At 41.0% G+C, this 18,941-nt stretch overlaps 2 protein-coding genes across 2 annotated transcripts; one reads left to right on the top strand and one right to left on the bottom strand.

Moving 5' to 3' along the window:
- Window positions 1-438: 438 nt before the first annotated feature.
- LOC117483772 (CD5 antigen-like) lies at window positions 439-7,589 on the bottom strand. The gene is made up of 8 exons (XM_034132120.1): window positions 7,447-7,589; window positions 5,581-5,613; window positions 4,801-5,133; window positions 4,297-4,608; window positions 3,298-3,588; window positions 2,503-2,820; window positions 1,487-1,578; window positions 439-672 (listed from the first exon to the last, which is right to left on the bottom strand). Exons 1-8 carry the CDS (start codon window positions 7,484-7,486, stop codon window positions 595-597), a joined length of 1,497 nt encoding a protein of 498 aa, XP_033988011.1. The 5' UTR covers window positions 7,487-7,589; the 3' UTR covers window positions 439-594.
- A 1,719-nt stretch (window positions 7,590-9,308) lies between these two features.
- Window positions 9,309-18,872, top strand: lactb2 (lactamase, beta 2). The gene is made up of 7 exons (XM_034132137.1): window positions 9,309-9,529; window positions 11,153-11,313; window positions 13,461-13,581; window positions 15,556-15,734; window positions 16,478-16,626; window positions 17,810-17,897; window positions 18,036-18,872. The coding sequence occupies exons 1-7, from the start codon at window positions 9,408-9,410 to the stop codon at window positions 18,077-18,079; spliced, it is 864 nt and encodes a 287-aa protein (XP_033988028.1). The 5' UTR covers window positions 9,309-9,407; the 3' UTR covers window positions 18,080-18,872.
- Window positions 18,873-18,941: the final 69 nt, after the last annotated feature.

Raw genomic sequence — 18,941 nt, 5'->3', positions numbered from 1 at the left:
TATTTCTTGTCCTTGTTGATGTTGCAGGTGGAGCAGCTGTTGTTCAATAAGAAATACTGAGACCTACAATAAAGTATGATCGTTTCTTATGCTATCTTGTGGTTTCTTATGCTATCTTGTGGTATCTTATGGTGTCGTATCATACTGTAGGCTACTGTATTGTACCGTATCATCGTAACGTAACATAACGTAACGTAGCGTAACGTAGCGTAACTAAATGAATTGTATCGTTTTGTACTGTATGTTGTCGTATCAAATCGTATGGTAGCGTATCGGATCGTGTCAAATCCTATTCTAACCATACTGTATATATAAATCCTAACGTTAAGCGTTGTGTCAAATCCAATTATATCGTATCGTAAAGTATCACATCGCATGGTATTGTATTGTTGCATATACAGTTGATAGATTTGAGACCAGATATTATTTTAGGGTTTTAATATGATCCAAATAAGCATTTAACAGTGTAAGCAGGACAGAGTATTTGATGGCAGCTAGCATTGAGGTTGCAGACAGCCTCTCTTTCAACCCAATCAAATTTGTTTATGTTTATGGGATATGCTATATATTATATGTGTGTGTCGGAAGGAGCTGCTACTCTTCCTCTGCAGGGACAGCCAGGTTAACTTCCTCCAGATCCATATCCTCCTGTCTGCGCTGCCCCCTGGTGGCCTGCAGAGACATGACAGCACAGAGGTAAGGCAAGGCAAGTTTATTTATGTAGCACATTTCAACACAAGGCAATTCAAAGTGCTTTACAAAAATGAAAGACATTAAGAGCATTAAGAAACATATTATTAATTGACATTTAAAAACACTCATTTAAAAGCAACGATATAAAATGGCATTTAAAAACACTCATTTAAAAGCAAAGGTACATGAATTAAAGTTACAGTGCATCTGAAATGTTTAGGTCTGACTCTCAATCATTGCTAACTTTTTAGCAGAAATAGTTTTCTATCACCTCCCTTTCTTTCTACTTTCTTGTTTAACTTGTCCTTTAGTTATTTCAAGTGTTTCATGCTAAACGAACCCCCCTTTGGAAAATTCTAATCTGACCCCATGGTACCTTTTAGTTTTCGCCGAAACTATTCCCCTTTTTTAAATGCACATTAGTTAAGTTTAATTGATCTTTTCTAGGACTTTTTGGTGTCCTCCGTGAACCAGGGTCTTGAAACCAAAACGGCACATGTAGGGGACTTTAACCCCAATAATGACTTTAACTACGGGGGGACTTTAACGCCAATACACGTAGGGGACTTTAACCCTAAAAATAATAAGCCTGAATATATCAATTAAAAGCAGCGGCAAAAAGAAAGGTCTTCAGCCTGGATTTAAAAGTAGTAAGAGTTGCAGCGGAACTGCATGTTTCTGGGAGTTTGTTCCAGATATTTGGAGCATAATAACTGAACGCTGCTTCACCATGTTTAGGTGACTTCCTGCTCCTCTTCAGGCCCACATCACAGTCCTCTGAACACATGCCTACCTTACAGAAGAAGTAAAGGCCGTTTGCCAGCAGCAGAACCAGCAGCTGAATCAGCAGCAGGACGACGGCTCGGATGATCAGAGGTGTGGCATCTGAGGGAACATCAGACAGACATCACAGCATGAGGCCAACAGTCCCACTAACTGCACTCTTTAGTCTTTCATATGTTTCCCAGAGTGGGACAGCGGCCTCTTTAAAAAGCACACAGTGAGACACAGACATGATCCTCTTCCTGTGAACACTGAGCTTACCTGAGACAGTGACAGACAGACAGGTGAGAGACAGACAGGTGACAGACAGACAGGTGACAGACAGACAGGTGAGACACAGACATGATCCTCTTCCTGTGAACACTGAGCTTACCTGAGACAGTGACAGACAGACAGGTGACAAACAGACAGGTGAGACACAGACAGGTGAGAAACAGACATGATCCTCTTCCTGTGAACACTGAGCTTACCTGAGACAGTGACAGACAGACAGGTGAGAGACAGACAGATGACAGACAGACAGGTGACAGACAGACAGGTGAGACACAGACATGATCCTCTTCCTGTGAACACTGAACTTACCTGAGACAGTGACAGACAGACAGACAGACAGACAGACAGACAGGTGAGAGATAGACAGGTGAAAAACAGATATGATCCTCTTCCTGTGAACACTGAGCTTACAGTGACAGACTGACAGGATAGAGACAGACAGATGACAGACAGACAGACAGACAGATGAGAGACAGACAGGTGACAGACAGACCGGTGACAGACAGACAGGTGAGACACAGACATGATCCTCTTCCTGTGAACACTGAGCTTACCTGAGACAGTGACAGACAGACAGACAGGTGAGAGACAGACAGGTGAACACTGAGCTTACCTGAGACAGTGACAGACAGACAGGTGACAGACAGACAGGTGAGAGACAGACAGGTGAACACTGAGCTTACCTGAGACAGTGACAGACAGACAGGTGACAGACAGACAGGTGAGAGACAGACAGGTGAACACTGAGCTTACCTGAGACAGTGACAGACAGCAGACGGCTCTCAGAGGAAAAGCTATGAGAGCGAACCAACAGGTGATAAACACAGCTGTAGCTTCCCTGGTGGGCGGGCTCTGCAGCCGGGAACAGGAAGTGGGCGTTGTGATTGACAGCTGGGTGGATGTAGGTGTGAGTGGAGGAGCTGAGCAGGAAGGAGCCTCCTGGGTACTGAGGCTGGATGGAGCAGCTGATGCTGAAGGTGGAGCCTCTGAACACCTGGAACCCCTGCTGCTGGGCCCCGGAGACCCCGTACATGGAGGAGGACACAGAGATGATGGGCTGAAGCAGCAAGTCTGTAGACAGGTGAGAGACAGACAGGTGACAGACAGACAGGTGAGAGACAGACAGGTTGAGAGAGACAGGTGAGAGACAGAATGACAGACAGATGAGAGACAGAACGACAGACAGGTGAGAGACAGAACAACAGACAGGTGAGAGACAGACAGGTGAGAGACAGAACGACAGACAGGTGAGAGACAGAACAACAGACAGGTGAGAGACAGACAGGTGAGAGACAGAACGACAGACAGGTGAGAGACAGAACAACAGACAGGTGAGAGACAGACAGGTGAGAGACAGAACGACAGACAGGTGAGAGACAGACAGGTGAGAGATAGAACGACAGACAGACAGACAGACAGACAGGTGAGAGACAGACAGAGAGACAGATAGATAGACAGACAGACAGACAGACAGACAGACAGGTGATACTCCAGCTGCTGCATGTGTGTTTGCCTAACTGTGATGCATGATGGGACTGATGGGCTTACCTGAGCAGGTGGGATTCAGGTTTTTACTAGAGGAAGCTGGTCCTGCACACTCCCTCAGAGCAGATCCAGAATACAAACAGCGAGGTTTGATGCTCCACACAGGTCTCACTGGGGACTCAAGTGTCTCTCCTACAGAAACAGCAGAGCCACAGTTGAGATCTCTGCAGACAGCTTCTCCTCTCTTCAGGGTCCAGTCATGATAAGTATCAATCACTGGTCTCCATTCTCCCTCATGTCTCAGCTGCAGTTCTCCTTCACAGCGACTGGATCCTCCCACCAGCCTGAGAGACTCTGAACAGAAACAGGAGAGTCATCAGTAAAAGAAGAGAGTTCACTGAGAGGGGAAGTCCCGCCCCTTCCTGTGGACCAACATGAGACCTTATTACAGAAAACATAGTTATGCTCAGTGGAGAGAGACCAATCATTTCTGGTCCTGTTTGAAGTGTTCCATGTCTAACACATACAGTTTGAGGTAAAGGAATCAAAGTCTCAGTTTATTGTAAAACTGTTGAAAGCGTGTGAAATACCTTCAACCCAAAGGTTGTGTAACTGACAGACTTCCTCTCTGAAGCTACGATGCCTGTTTCTCTTCACCATGAACTCTCTCTACGTTCTCTCTCTTCCCGGCGGGCTGGATGAAACTCATCAGGTGAGATCACTTTACAGGTGAGTGGAACACAGCTACCGAGCTAACGCTAGCTAGCAGGCCGAGCTAACGCCGTGTGGGAGACGTAGATGGTTGGAGGCGAGAGATGCAGTTCATGAGCAGTTTAACTCCACCCTAAATGAAGCACACAGAGTGACCTACGTCACTGAAAGAGGATCTTTAACACGGCCAAACCTCAGATGTGTAATTCATGGAACAATTCAAACGCTATAAACTGTTCGTCTCTCGCTGCCGTACGTTTCCTCAGAAATAAGTTCCCATGGGGACACAGGAAGGGGCGGGGCTTCCCCTCTCTGTCAGAACAGAATGAACCAATCACAGCTCCTCTCTACCTGAGCAGGTTAGGCCAACAGCTCTGCCAGGTGAGCAGGTGTTTCTCTCTGAGGCTGAGCTACAGTCCAGGAGAGCAGACTCATGGCCTCCACACTGGAACTCTTTGGTCCCCATTGGAGCCTCCCCTTCTCCATAGAGCGCCGCCTGGAGGACTGAAGGAGCCCCACAGCCCAGCTGCTTGCAGACCACCTGAGCATCCTGCTGGTCAAAGTCAGCCTCACACACTGAGGACCAGGACGGGTTAGACGGGTCAGACTTCACCTCCAGTCTGCCTGAGCACAGACTGGTCCCATTCACCAGCCTGACAGAGTCTGCAGAGAAAAGAACACAGAGAGATATCTTGGTGCATTCAGCAGCTGCAGCAGATGCAGCCACTAGGCTAGGCTGTGAAACCTGTAGGAGCAGAAAGACAATAAATGTTCCCTGAATCCTGAAGTACTGAGCAGCCGGTCATCAGGTCCTGCATGTGTGCATTACTGTGATGATGGGACTGATGGGCTTACCTGAGCAGGTGAGATGCATGATGGGACTGATGGGCTTACCTGAGCACGTGAGATGCATGATGTCACGACTCGAGGAAAGTGGTTCTGCACACTTCCTCAGAGCAGATCTAGAATAAAAACAGTGAGGTCTCATCCTCCACACAGGTCTCTTTGAGGACTCCTGTCTCTCTCCTACAGAAACAGCAGAGCCACAGTCGAGATCTCTGCAGATAACACCTGCTGTCTTCAGGGTCCAGAGCCGATAAGGATCAGCCACTGGTCTCCAGTCTCCCTGATGGTTCAGCTGCAGTTCTCCTTCACAGCGACTGGATCCTCCCACCAGCTTGAAAGACTCTGAACAGAAACAGGAGAGTCATCAGTAAAAGAAGAGAGTTCACTGAGAGGGGAAGTCCCGCCCCTTCCTGTGGACCAACATGAGACCTTATTACAGAAACATATTTATGGGTCTTTAAGAATTGGCGGACATTTTCTGTCCCACCTTTGACATTTCTCCGTACCCAAAATGCTGAAACATGCACTTTTTATGTTAAAGATACAGTGGAAGAATAAAATTCAAAACATATTTTAAATCATCAAATATCTCTCCAACTTTCATGTCAAATATAACATTTAAAATAGGCTGTTTATCTACTTTTATTTACTGCTATTTTTCCTTCGTAGGTTGGCTGGTCAGGGTGGTCAAAATAGCACGGTTAGCCAAGAGAATAATATCTAAAGATGTTTAAGAAGCGTTGAGACTAAAACTGGTTCTGCTTCAGTGATTCTCTGTTCTCTGTTTACCTGTTTGGTCGAGAGTTCCTTCAGCCTGGAGTCCTGAGGAGAGAGTCAGGAGATTAAACGTCAGGATAAAGATCCTTTAGGACTCTTTAAACATAAGGCAGTAGATGTAGACATGATGCAGCAGATATTTAAACACGATGCAGCAGATGTATAACTTGTGCATATTAATAATAAATGGAAGAGCTCGAGCACCAATGATACATTTACAGTACAGTACACGTGACGTGCCTCGTCTCTCTTACAACCAACCAAACACATTCTCCTAAACCTGCCGCTCTATTTAAAGAGCCTGTGACACGAGTTTCCCCCATCATCCAAACCCATCAATTTTAGTAAATATTGTCCCCTTGAAACCGTTACTGAACTGATTTGGGATATTTGTACTTTGATAACCATTAATCTCCCCTTCAATGTTGACCATATTCTGGATCTTCTCAGGGGTTCTTCAAATCCCGCCAAATTATGTGTGACGTAATTGCGGGCCAAGAGCTCCAGCTGCACCGTTCCGGATCCCAGCATCTGCATGCAAACGCACGATGGCGCACACAGCAGCGAGTTCAGACAGCGATGACAGTTTAATTTTGAACGTGTCTGAGAGCTCATATGAGGCTGAAGTATCGGAAAGTGATAGTCATGACATCGTAGACGATATTGGCTATATGCCCTACAGATTCGAACCATATGCCTCTGAGTCTGAATCGGATGAAACGAACTCCGAGTCGGACAGTGGAGACGACAACCCGCCCGACGATCGTGAGATACCTCTCGATCTACAACGCATGAACAATTTTTTTATTTTGCCTTTATTTATACAGGTGTAAAATCTCATTGAGACACAAGGTCGCATTTTCAAGAGAGACCTGTCAGTGGTAACACTACCACACTGCCAGATCTGCCTCGCTAACGCTAATGCTAATGCTGCTAATGCTACTGCTGCTAATGCTACTGCTGCTAATGCTACTGTTGCTAATGCTACTGCTGCGTTCATGTTGCAGTTGCTCACCACCCCAGCATCCACCTGTAGACTCGGGGGAGAGTTATCTAATCATCCCTCAGTGTTCTGTGTAAATCTGTGGAGTGATGAGGCCCGAGCCTATAGCTTCTAATAAACATAAGATCACGTGAGGTGTCTGACTGAACTATTCATATGTAATCTGCTGAAAACGGCAGTCATGGTGACAATCTTAATTAGGAATCTTGACTGGTGACTGTAGAGCGTTTCTGAGCAGGAAAAGGCGTAAAGTTTATTTTGGGGACAGATGACAGGTGGTTTCCTGTCACCATGACTACATGTTCCTATCAGATTAAAAGCCTCTGGTTGCTTCATCACTATCTCTGAAACTGGGGGCTGTTCCTGGAAATCTCTAAATACAAATAATGAGCTTTATAAAGTAAATAAATGAAAATATGTATATGATATAGGAAGGTGAATAAAGAATATGCAAAAAGAGATAAATAGATAAAGGTAAATAAATATATGAAGTAAGGACCTGCAATAAAACCATTTTATTAAATAAAACAGAATACACATATGTATACGGACATAAGAAGTTAAAGAAATGAAGTACATTCAACAGGTAAAATACAATTTAAAAAGTATATAAACATAGCAAGGTAAAGTAAAATGTCCAATAAAAGATCAAATAAAATATGTCTCATTATTAATTTGTTATCATCAACTCTTAACTTCTCAGGTTTATACAAATATCTTTATTTTAGCTTCATTTTGTTTTACTGTTAGTAGTTTAATAATCTTTTAGGCAATGACTCTGCTGTGATGATATAACAATATCATATTTAATATCTACAATAAACCATTAGTAATAATACATAATAATAATGACGTTTATAATAAATATGTGTTACCGGAGCTCAGCAGCAGCAGCAGCAGCAGCAGGTGCTCCATGATGTCTCCGTCCTCAGTCTGTGTACTTATATTCAGATATCTGTGTACTTATATGTTCATGAGAGGCAGGATGTCAGGCTCTCTTCCTGCCCCCCCCCCCGCTCCGTCCCGTCAGAAAGACACCTCTGACTACGAAGTGACTACAAATAGACCGAAATAGCTACAAAAAGACACACAAAAACTGCAAAGAGACACAAAATGACGAATAAACGCAAACTAAAAGACCTCAAAGAGACAAAATGACCACAAATATCTTCATCCATTTTTTTTATTTAGCAGAAACCTGTTCTCACACATTCAGAAATGTAAATCATGAGGATTTTCTTTAAGAAGTGAGAATTTTTTGATTTCCTAAAAAAGTGAGAATCTTTACTCTGGCTAAAGTAAATAAATGAAAATATTTATATAATATAGGAAGGTAAATAAAGAATGTGCAAAAAGAGATAAATAAATAAAGGTAAATAAAAAAATACGATGAAAAAAACGTTGCACAATATCTTGTATTCAATAATGCAGATAACCTCATAAAGAGCCAGATCTTCAATGTTGGTCTCAAACATATCCACTAAACACTTTGAAATTACAAACAGACAAAATAAATGAGCCATTTAGCCAGTGGAGGCAGTTCAGCCTGAAATCAATGTAAACTGAAGTAGAATTGCTAATTAAAGAAAACTGTGATTGCATTTTCATCAGGCGGTCTGTTAGTCATTATAATGCAAAACTCCTGTATCACAGGAATTTTGTTGTCTTCGGGTCAAATCTGACCGATTTACTACTTTCATCAGTCATAACTTTTTTTTTTCTTGTTTCGATTGCATTAAGGCTTCATGATATCCTTCACAGCAGACATTTGAACACATAAAATTGCTGATCACCACTTTCATTGAATTTTGGATGATTTAGTCAACTTTGTAACACCCATGTGTTCCCGGTCCATAAAGAAAAGGAATTAGTAACCATCCGGATCAGATAACACACGCACACAAACACAAACACCCACACACACACACACACGCACACGCGCACACACACACACACACACACACACACACACACACACACACACACGCACACGCGCACACACCACACCACACACACACACACACACACACACACACACACACACCACACACACACACACACACACACACACACACACACACACACACACACACACACACTCTAGATGTGTCCCCCCCTTATGTGCCCATCCCCCCATGTGAATCACACACACACACCACACACCACACACACACACACACCACACACACACACACACACACACACACACACACACACACACACACACACACACACACAGAACAATTTGACACATTTCCCGCTCTTATGTGCCCATCCCCCACATGGATCACACCTGGCACACGCAATACAAGTTCAGTGTCTATTCTTTGTATATTTACTGCAGTTTTTCATGTATACCAGTAGTCTGATACAATATGTACAGTTTGAAAGGGTGTTAAATGACATTTGGTGATGATTAATCACCAAATTTGACTGGTCCTGTTTTAACTGCTATTACATTAACACAAAAAAAACATGAATTAATTTAATTTGAAATTAAATTAAATGAATTAATGTTTTTTGTGTGCTTATGCGGCGCAATTAGTGTGGCGCGGCACGGTATCAATTTGATGCTGCTTAAGTTTGTACAGTATCATCATTCTCATGTTTCATTTAATTATTATTGTATTATTTGTTTTGTATAATTGTTTTACACGTTCGAAATAAATCAAATCAAATAAAAAATTGTTTTATTTTGAAGGCAGCTCTTGCACACACCGGAAGTAAACATTGACCACATGCCGTTTCCGTGATATTTCCTGTTTTCGAGGTTGGACTTTAACCTGCATATGATTGGTTGTTGTATGTTACAGGTGAGTTAGTAAAATCTGCAGGTATGAGTGCAGTGATCCCCCGGATAGAGCAGCTGTCCGCGCGCGTGGTTCGGGTTTTGGGGTGCAACCCGGGACCAATGACCCTGCAGGGAACCAACACCTACCTGGTCGGAACCGGGAAAAGGTGACACCAGTCCCCTTCATGTGTATTATTCAATTTGCAGAATACCTTTATTTTTTAAAACAACCATTAACGATACAGTTTGGTTTGACGCTCATGCAGCTCATGGAAGATGACGTCACGCCAAAGTCCATTCACATGTCTCTGAATTTAGTGTTTTATTGCATGTAGGGTAAAATCCATTGTTTATAGACCAATACTGAATAGGTGTACTGAATTGCAAGACTTTACTGATTATTTCGGCATATATTTTATATAAAAATAACAATAATTTGGAGTGTTTTAATTAGGAAATATCACACTAAGTTTTGAAATATACATATTCTTCTGCACAGTTTAAGGGAATCATTTGGTTTATCCTCTCATAAATAGACTATAAATACATGTTCTTTTGCAGGTAGTCTAGAGGCAATGCAAGAGTTTTATGCTCATAAAATATTGTATACATTACCTTCTTAGATAAACATAATTAGTGCACAATATCGTGATACCTAAAAAGTTAAAACACAAATGCATGGGTTAACTTGTATGCAAAGTAAACAAGAACGAAAGAAAGCATGGCTAGATATATCGATATTATATCTATATAGCAATATAAGACTAGATATAGTGTAAGATTACTAAAATCGCAAATGTATTTTTTCCTGGTTTTGTGATGAACATTTTTGAATTTACCAGACTGTGTTTGCTCTTTACCAACTTCTCTTTCCACACTACTGAGGGTTATTTATTACATTTATCTCACAGGGTTCTTACGGCCATTAAAAACCTGGAAAAGTCATGGAAATTCAAAATGCTAATTCCAGGCCCTGACAAAGTTATGGAAAACAATATTATTCCCAAAGTTTTGAAAAATCATGGAAATGTAACCAAAGTTGCATCAAATATAATTTATATTTTAGCTAATCGCCGAAATAGTAATACTATAATGATAATAAATACTGTATCGTGTAGTAATGAAACGTAAAATGGCATTTAACTGACGAGGTATTTTGCTGGTGAGAGATTTTAGTTGCTTTAGCCTGTAGAAGCTAGTAAGCCTATTTGATTTGTTTTAGATAGGCACAACATGTTTCATATGCAGACCTTATTTTCCTGTTCCATGTTAAAATAAACCATTTTCAGTGGTACCGCTGAGAAAGAGTCATTTCTTTGGTCATGGAAAATTAGGTAAAGGTCATGGAGAAGTCATTGAGAAGTCATTGAAAATCATTGGTGAAAAAGTGTATGAACCCTGATCTCAATATTCTAAATAATACATCTTTATGTTCTGAAATCATCAATGCTCAACCCTAGAGTTTTGCCACAAAATCCAGATTGTGGCATTTGATATTTGAAATATTGTGATTTTTCTCCATATCGCTCAGCCTTAGAAGTAACATTAACTAAATGCATGTAAATGGTTAAGACATTGGTGTGTATGAATTTGAAAAGCCACGTTTAAAGCCTAGAGGAAACTATATTGATGGTATGTTTGTGTTTTTATCAGGTTCTGTTGCTTTTACCTCTTAGAATTTTTAACCAATTGTACAGTGTCCTTGGGTTTCATGAAAGGCGCCTTAAATAAAATGTATTATTATTATTTATATTCTAATATATATCTATATATGTGTGTTTGTATTCCAGGAGAGTGCTGATAGACACTGGAGAATCAGCTGTTCCTGAATACATCAGCAGTCTGAAGCTCGCTCTGAAACAGTTCAACACCAGCATCCAGGAGATCATCGTCACTCACTGGCACCACGACCACATCGGGGGGGTGGTGGACATCTGCCGGGACATCACTGGTGAGGACACTTAAAATGGGAAATAATGTCAAATATATTCCCTAAAGCTCTGGTTACGTTGGTTTGGTTCAGTTTAATGACCTTTAGGCAGAGATGGCAAAAGTTCACACATCCTTTACTCGAGTAGAAGTACAGATACTCGTGTTTAAAAATACTCTGGTAAAAGTAGAAGTACTGACTAAACTTCTTTACTCAAGTAAAAGAGGGCTTTGAAATGTACTTCAGTAAAAAGTACCCATAACTAGCAGCTGTTTTAAAGAGTACCTGACCTCCCTTTATATTAATAGAACAATAATGTCATTGTTAGCTAATGAATGTTTCCATGCTGAACAACGGCAACATGACAACGTTTTCATTGGTCCCTCTTCTTTAGAGAAGACCAGGAAATGATGGATACACGGATCGTGTTCAAATCAATAGGCACGCAATGACTCTAAATAATAATGATCACGCCACCAAACACACATTCAAACTAAAGGAACCAGCCGGTTTGGAAAATGTAAGAAGTAGAAAGTACAGGTATTTGTGTTCAACATGTAAGAAGTAGAAAGTACAGGTATTTGTGTTCAACATGTAAGAAGTAGAAAGTACAGGTATTTGGGTTCAACATGTAAGAAGTAGAAAGTACAGGTATTTGTGTTCAACATGTAAGAAGTAGAAAGTACAGGTATTTGTGTTCAAAATGTAAGAAGTAGAAAGTACAGGTATTTGTGTTCAAAATGTGAGAAGTAGAAAGTACAGGTATTTGGGTTCAAAATGTAAGAAGTAGAAAGTACAGGTATTTGTGTTCAACATGTAAGAAGTAGAAAGTACAGGTATTTGTGTTCAACATGTAAGAAGTAGAAAGTACAGGTATTTGGGTTCAAAATGTAAGAAGTAGAAAGTACAGGTATTTGTGTTCAAAATGTGAGAAGTAGAAAGTACAGGTATTTGGGTTCAACATGTAAGAAGTAGAAAGTACAGGTATTTGTGTTCAACATGTAAGAAGTAGAAAGTACAGGTATTTGTGTTCAACATGTAAGAAGTAGAAAGTACAGGTATTTGGGTTCAAAATGTAAGAAGTCAAAGTAAAAAGTCGTCCGAAAAATAAGTAGTGGAGTAAAGTACTAATACCAGAACAATGTACTTAAGTACAGTAACGTGGAGGCGTGTGGCGCAGTGGATAGAGCCTTGGTGGTGGGATCAGGGGGTCACAGGTTCAAACCCCACTGCAGTCAGCATGTCGTTGTGTCCCTGAGACACTTCACCCCAAATTGCTCCTGTGGGGATTGTCCACAGTATTGAGTATGTAAGTCGCTTTGGATAAAAGCGTCTAACAAGTAACATGTAAAGTAAAGTAACGAAGTATTTGAACTCCACTACTTCCCACCTCTGCCTTTAGGACACTATCAGAGGTAATATCTCACAGTAAAAGTGTGTTTTAACGTCAGTTCGCTTGACCTCACACTTTGTTGCACTTCTCAAAACATTCTCTTGCACTATTTTATCTGTTTTATTTGTTCTATGTCCTATATATATTCATGTTGCACTGATGGAGGAGCCTGTGACTTAAGTTTTTCATTGCCATATCTACACTGTAGCCAATATGCACATGACACAAAAAGCCTTGAAACTTGAATTGATTCTTCATTACAACTGTATCTAGACGTCACCATTTTAGATGAGAAGTTGCAAAAATAAAGTGTGTGTGTGTGTGTGTGTGTGTGTGTGTGTGTGTGTGTGTGTGTGTGTGTGTGTGTGTGTGTGTGTGTGTGTGTGTGTGTGTGTGTGTGTGTGTGTGTGTGTGTGTGGTGTGTGTGTGTGTGTGTGTGTGTGTGTGTGTGTGTGTGTGTGTGTGTGTGTGTGTGTGTGTGTGTGTGTGTGTGTGTGTGTGTGTGTGTGTGTGTGTGTGTGTGTGTGTGTGTGTGTGTGTGTGTGTGTGTGTGTGTGTGTGTGTGTGTGTGTGTGTGTGTGTGTGTGTGTGTGTGTGTGTGTGTGGTCAGTGTTGAAAAAATGAGTGGGGATGAAGTATTAATTGGTACTATTTCATTTAAGTCAAATTTTGTTGCCAATTAATTTCTTGGTGTCATAAAATCTTGAATGTAATGTCACTCATCCTGTTAAAAAAATAAAATGATGCAGATATTTCTCTGTTCTTCCTCCTGTAGGGTCTGAGGTCCGAGTCAGCAAACTGCCTCGCTCCAGCCAGGTCACAGAAACAGCGGGAAATAAAAGCGTTACTTATCTGAAAGACGGAGATGTCGTCCAGACCGAAGGCGCCACACTGAAGTCAGTTCACTTTGTATGCAAGTTATATTAGGAGTTTTTTAAACCGGCAGGACTTTGAGTAGCTTTGCAGGAAGTGAAAACACACAAAACTGTGATTTACATGCACTAAGGTTATCGTTTAATACAAATCATTGCTCCAATTAAAGATATTTTGAAGAGATAAGTGTGCAAGATTAACGGCATAATATGTGTTACATGTATTTGTATTTAATAACAAACCATATCATCATCGTATTTTTATATATATATTTTTAAGGGTAATATGTCATTCACTAAATTGTTCTTTCTTTTTTTGTATACTAATATAATATTTTTAAATGTTGTGTATGTTGCAAAGTCACCCTAAAAACAAATTATAATATAAATAATCATTAGAAACATGCCACATAAATCAAATCAAATCCAAATGTATTATAGCCCCAAATCACAAGAGCTGCACAAAGCAAACACAAAAACTAAATACAAACGTCATAGCGTAATAATTATAAAAACATTATACAACAACATAGAGCAGGGGTGTCAAACTCGGATACACAGTGGGCCAAAATAAAAAAATGGGTACTAGTCGAGGGCCGGACTGGTTCAATGTTTATTACAAAACATATTGAAATGAACTTATTGCACATATTAAACCTGGAACTAACACAGCTTAAATGATTGCCTATAAAAACAATATTAAACATCAAATAATCAGTTGCATTCATTTCTTATGGCTCGATCTGCAGCTTTTCCAGAGTCATTTCTTATGATTACATTTTTCCACAGGCCGACAACAGCTTCAAAAAAACTATTTCCCTCAAAGAGAAAACCAAACATGCCCTGTTGTCTCAAGAAAGAAAGGGCAGAAGGAAACATCCATGTAAACTCAGTGTGCTGCTCTGTGATGCTAGTTCAAGCCAGATACTTGGCATCTCATCTTGGGTGCAAGTTCATCAATGTTTGGGGTCAGGCTCTGAGCAGAGGAGACCCTCAGGATGGAGTGAAGGTGTGCGGGCAATAGAGAACCGCAGTGACGCGTCCTAAAACCCGGAAGTAAACTCCTTCCGGTTCCTTCGTCAAAAACGCAATGCAATTTCTCCATAGGATTTTGGAAAATAGCTGGAAATAAGGTTTGTGGTTGACACACATTTAAGAGACGGATCACGTTTTGTTCAGCCGGATAATCTCCACATGTCTACCCTGCTTTTATAATGTTCGAATCATAAATCTAGTCGCCAGAAGCAAAATGCTAACGTTATGCTATAAAGGAACTACAGAAGGGTCGCACAACGCCAACTTAAGATCCATATTCAAACACACAGATTCTAAATGGTACGAGTTGAAGCGTTTGTTTGAACAGTTTGCAGGAGGCAGACACTTGCTTTCAAGCAGAACAGGGCAAACAAACTTAGAGGAGTGTTTACGTGTTCGGCGTAATGACGTAAAACGGCCTGGACAACTTCTGTAGTCCTATTCAGCCACTTGGTAACAACCATCGTTTTTCAGAGACGTAAACTCTTCAAAAATCACCAGCGGGGTCACTGCTGATGTATTTAATGTCGTAGAACAAAACGTGATCTGTCTCTTCAATTTGTGTCAAACACAGACCTTATTTCCAGCTATTTTCCAAAGTCCTATGGAGAAATTGCATTGCTTTTTGTCGAAGGAACCGGACGTGGTAAAAATGCTAACTTACTTCCGGGTTTTAGGACGCGTCACTGCAGTTCTCTATATACCGGCGGGCCAGATCTAATAGTAATTTAAAATTATCCTGCGGGCCGAAATTAAATCCACCAAGGGCCTGATTTGGCCCCCGGGCCTTGAGTTTGACACATGTGACCTAGAGGCTCAAAATACAGGAAATCCCAATGAAACCCCCCCACTACAAAGCAACAACATATGAAACCCAGGAAGACAGAGGACAGTATTGTATATTTGACTGATGTCCCGCTCAGATAACAACATTCAGAGAGTTTTCCATGTCTTTTTTCCCAGAGTGCTTTTCACCCCGGGTCACTCTGACGACCACATGGCTCTGCTGCTGCAGGAGGAGCGCTCTCTGTTCTCTGGAGACTGCATCCTGGGAGAGGGCACCGCCGTGTTCGAGGATCTGTTCGACTACATGAACTCTCTGAACGTCCTGCTGCTCTCCCAGGCCGACTGCATATACCCCGGTGAGGGAGAACACACACCATAGTATATTAAGTCATGTTAGGTTTTTACTACACGTTTATCACGGCTAATTATGGATGAGTGTCGTCTTTTATTGTCACTTTTTTGAGGCATTCGATCATCTCCCCTCAGGTCAGAGTTTCTGGTCTTCGGAGCAAATGATATACTTTGCTTACTACTTGGGATGACACTTTTCCTTTTATAGTTGAATCAGAATACTTTATTTATCCTGGGGGAAACTGGGTTTGTACGAACATTTGAAATATAAGATATATTTACTAAAACAAATAAAGTCAAACGTTCATATAAACATAAGAATTTCAAGCCAGAATGCAGAATAAAACGATAAAATTAAATAACTTTTAAATGTAAGAAGTTGAAATAAAATGTCCAATTAAAAAATAAAATGTAATAATATATATTGTTTTGTTGTTGAATTTGTTAAGTCAATCTCCCGTAGTGGGAGAATGAAGATGAACTGAACTCAACAACAAAAAAGTAACGATATTATTATTGCAATACCTGTAGTAAATAAAAAAAAACTTTGGTCTCTTCTTTTGCAAATGAATTACTCTCAAAATATAAATTCAAGGAGTCGAAGACAGAATCTTTCACCATCATATCACAACAATGAAATAAGTCCCTGGAATAAACAACAGAAGTGTCCATCAGTCAGTCTGACGCTTCATTGTGTGGAGTCTTCCAGATGTTGAAATGAACCCCCTGCTGTTCACTCTCTCTCCAGGTCACGGCCCTGTGGTGCAGGACGCTGCCTCTAAGATCAGACACTACATCAGCCACCGAGCCCAGAGAGAGCAGCAGATCCTGGAGGCCATCCAGCAGGGAGAGGGAGCATCGTTCTCCTCCATGGAGCTCGTCAAGATCGTCTATAAGGTCGGGACGGAAACTATACCATAGGATAGGATAATACTTTACTGTCAGATCAGGCTTTTCGTGATTGAAAAATTGAGACAAGACACATAACCTTACGGCCCATCCACACAGCAGCGTTAAAAAAATCTTGGAGGTGGGCGTATCTGAAGCTTGGGGATTTTTTGCGAGCAAGGCGACCAACAACCAATCACATGAATCTCCCGCCCCCGACATACGAAGCAAAAAAGCCCGAAGTAAACTGGATATAAACTCCCCAAACAGGCGAAAACATACCACTGTCTCTGCCACCTCCCTCCATGCCTGGCTCCTCCGGTTTATATCCCGGTAGGTAAATAGGGACTGGTCATAAAGCACCGGGTGATTCCCTACCGCTAATTTCTCCTCCATGTTTTGGAATATGAGGAAATGACCTGCGGTATGTCTCTCCCAGCATACACGCGGTGTGATTGGCTAGCGCTTGAACTGTCAGATTTGCATACACGGGATTTGATTGGCTGACGCTTCCACCTCAGCTTCAAAAGTTGAACATTGCTTTGAATCCTGAAAATCCTGGAAATCTCCGCTCGCCTGCCCACAATGCAGTTCGGCGAAAAGTGAGGCAAAGTGACGTCACCCCATTCAAAGTGAATGGGCAGAAGCGTTTCAAGATTTTTTTAACGCTGCTGTGTAGACGGGCCATTAAGATCACTGAAGACTATATGTTGAAGACCCTTTAGCGTATATTTGTCCTGGGATTTAACTCTGTATTTAAGTTTAGGATTTGCTGGAGCACAAAAGAGTGCTTCAGTCTAACCCTATTTAATTGGGCTGACTAGTGTGCCCTAGTGAATCCAGTCTGGTACTTTGTTCAGCCTGTAGTCATAGTACACCTTGAGCTAATGTGGAATATTGCAAAGTTATATTCTCTGCAGCTCTGGATGAGCTTGTTTGGTGGCATCCACACTGGATAGAAACTCTTTTAAGTCACAGATGCAATCAGAAAGTTCCTTTTTAAATACAAAGTAAACACATTAAAGTAGACACCAATGCTAGGATAAGTCAATGGAAGTGGATTGAAATCACATGGTCTGCAGGCAATCAAATAACCAAGCTTATTGTCTGTGTACATTTGAGGAGGTCAGAAGCAAATGCATGTTTTTATTTGGAGAAATTTGACGCATTCTTCTTCCCGTTTCCTGCCCAGGACACTCCTGAACACCTGCACCAAGCGGCTAATGTGAACCTGGTGCATCACTTAAAGAAACTGGAGAAAGAGGGCAAGATCAGCCTGGGTATGTAACTGTTAAACCTTAAAGCATCAGTTTGGTCTGTGAACATTACAATGAGTAAAAGGGAGTAAATGGTTCGTATAAATTGAGTGTGGTGTTGTTGATGCTCTGCACTCAAAAGTGTACTTTTTCTTTCTTCAGTGAATGAATCTTCAAAGAACATCAAATGGAAGAGTAACCTGTGATATCCTTGGATGCCATGAAATGTAATATTTGGCAAGGATGAGGAATATTCAGCTGAATGATATATCCTAACTTTTCAATCAAAAATAACCTGATCAATTGCCTTAGATACTCTGATTGACAGATAGATCAGGGATGGAGGTCACACTCGATGCCTTGGATGTTTCCTGAGCATACAGACCAATAGCACACACTCACCTGGACTGAGCTGCTGTGTCAAATACCATGTATTAAGGTTTATATTTGTCTGTAAGTCAGGTGCATTTAGCTGGTGGGAAAATGGAAAAGTAGACACAGTTTGCACAGAATAATATTGCTTCTTTTTCGTCTTCCTTGGTAGAATTTTCCCCAAGTTTCGTCTCTCAGGAAGCACTTTTTTTGTTGACTTTAAACACATATTAAATGTGGTGTTCTCTCAGAGTGTTGACTGTAACAGATGTCTTCTAAAAATCGATATATTGAAATCCAAAGCAGCACTTAGATATGTTAATTTTTCCAAATGCTCTCACCTTTTAAAAAGTTGTATTAAATCTGGTCTCTTTCTTGAAAAATGAAGCACCTGTTCTACAAGTGATGCTATTCCTCAGTCAGTCACTAGGTGGCAGTATCCACTAATACTTTTATTGGGCAGAACTTTGATTGTACACTCACTGTAACATACAACTTTACAAATATTTTGTATATGATAAAGAAAGATGTAGAAATGGTGTGGTGGAGAGATTGTTGGCTACTACAGTGATGTAATGTATTTTCTGACTATGATGAATAAAATCAACTGTGTACTTTGTAATGAGATCATCGTTAGGGATATGTTTTTAAATGAATGAATAATACATGTGAACATCTGAATGTGATCTAATATCA

The sequence above is a fragment of the Trematomus bernacchii genome, unplaced genomic scaffold (assembly GCF_902827165.1).
Source record: "Trematomus bernacchii unplaced genomic scaffold, fTreBer1.1, whole genome shotgun sequence".
Lineage (NCBI taxonomy): Eukaryota > Metazoa > Chordata > Actinopteri > Perciformes > Nototheniidae > Trematomus > Trematomus bernacchii.
This window is presented reverse-complemented; position numbering and strand designations above follow the sequence as displayed.

Coding starts and splice junctions, on each gene's coding strand:
- LOC117483772 (XM_034132120.1), bottom strand. CDS start 7,486: ATGGAGCACCTGCTGCTGCTGCTGCTGCTGCTGAGCTCCG. Junction 5,614..7,446: donor GCTGCTGCTGCTGAGCTCCG/GTAACACATATT, acceptor CTCTCTCCTCAG/GACTCCAGGCTGAAGGAACT. Junction 3,589..4,296: donor TGTTGGCCTAACCTGCTCAG/GTAGAGAGGAGC, acceptor GTTTCTGTTCAG/AGTCTCTCAGGCTGGTGGGA.
- lactb2 (XM_034132137.1), top strand. CDS start 9,408: ATGAGTGCAGTGATCCCCCGGATAGAGCAGCTGTCCGCGCGCGTGGTT. Junction 9,530..11,152: donor CTGGTCGGAACCGGGAAAAG/GTGACACCAGTC, acceptor TTTGTATTCCAG/GAGAGTGCTGATAGACACTG. Junction 15,735..16,477: donor GGCCGACTGCATATACCCCG/GTGAGGGAGAAC, acceptor CTCTCTCTCCAG/GTCACGGCCCTGTGGTGCAG.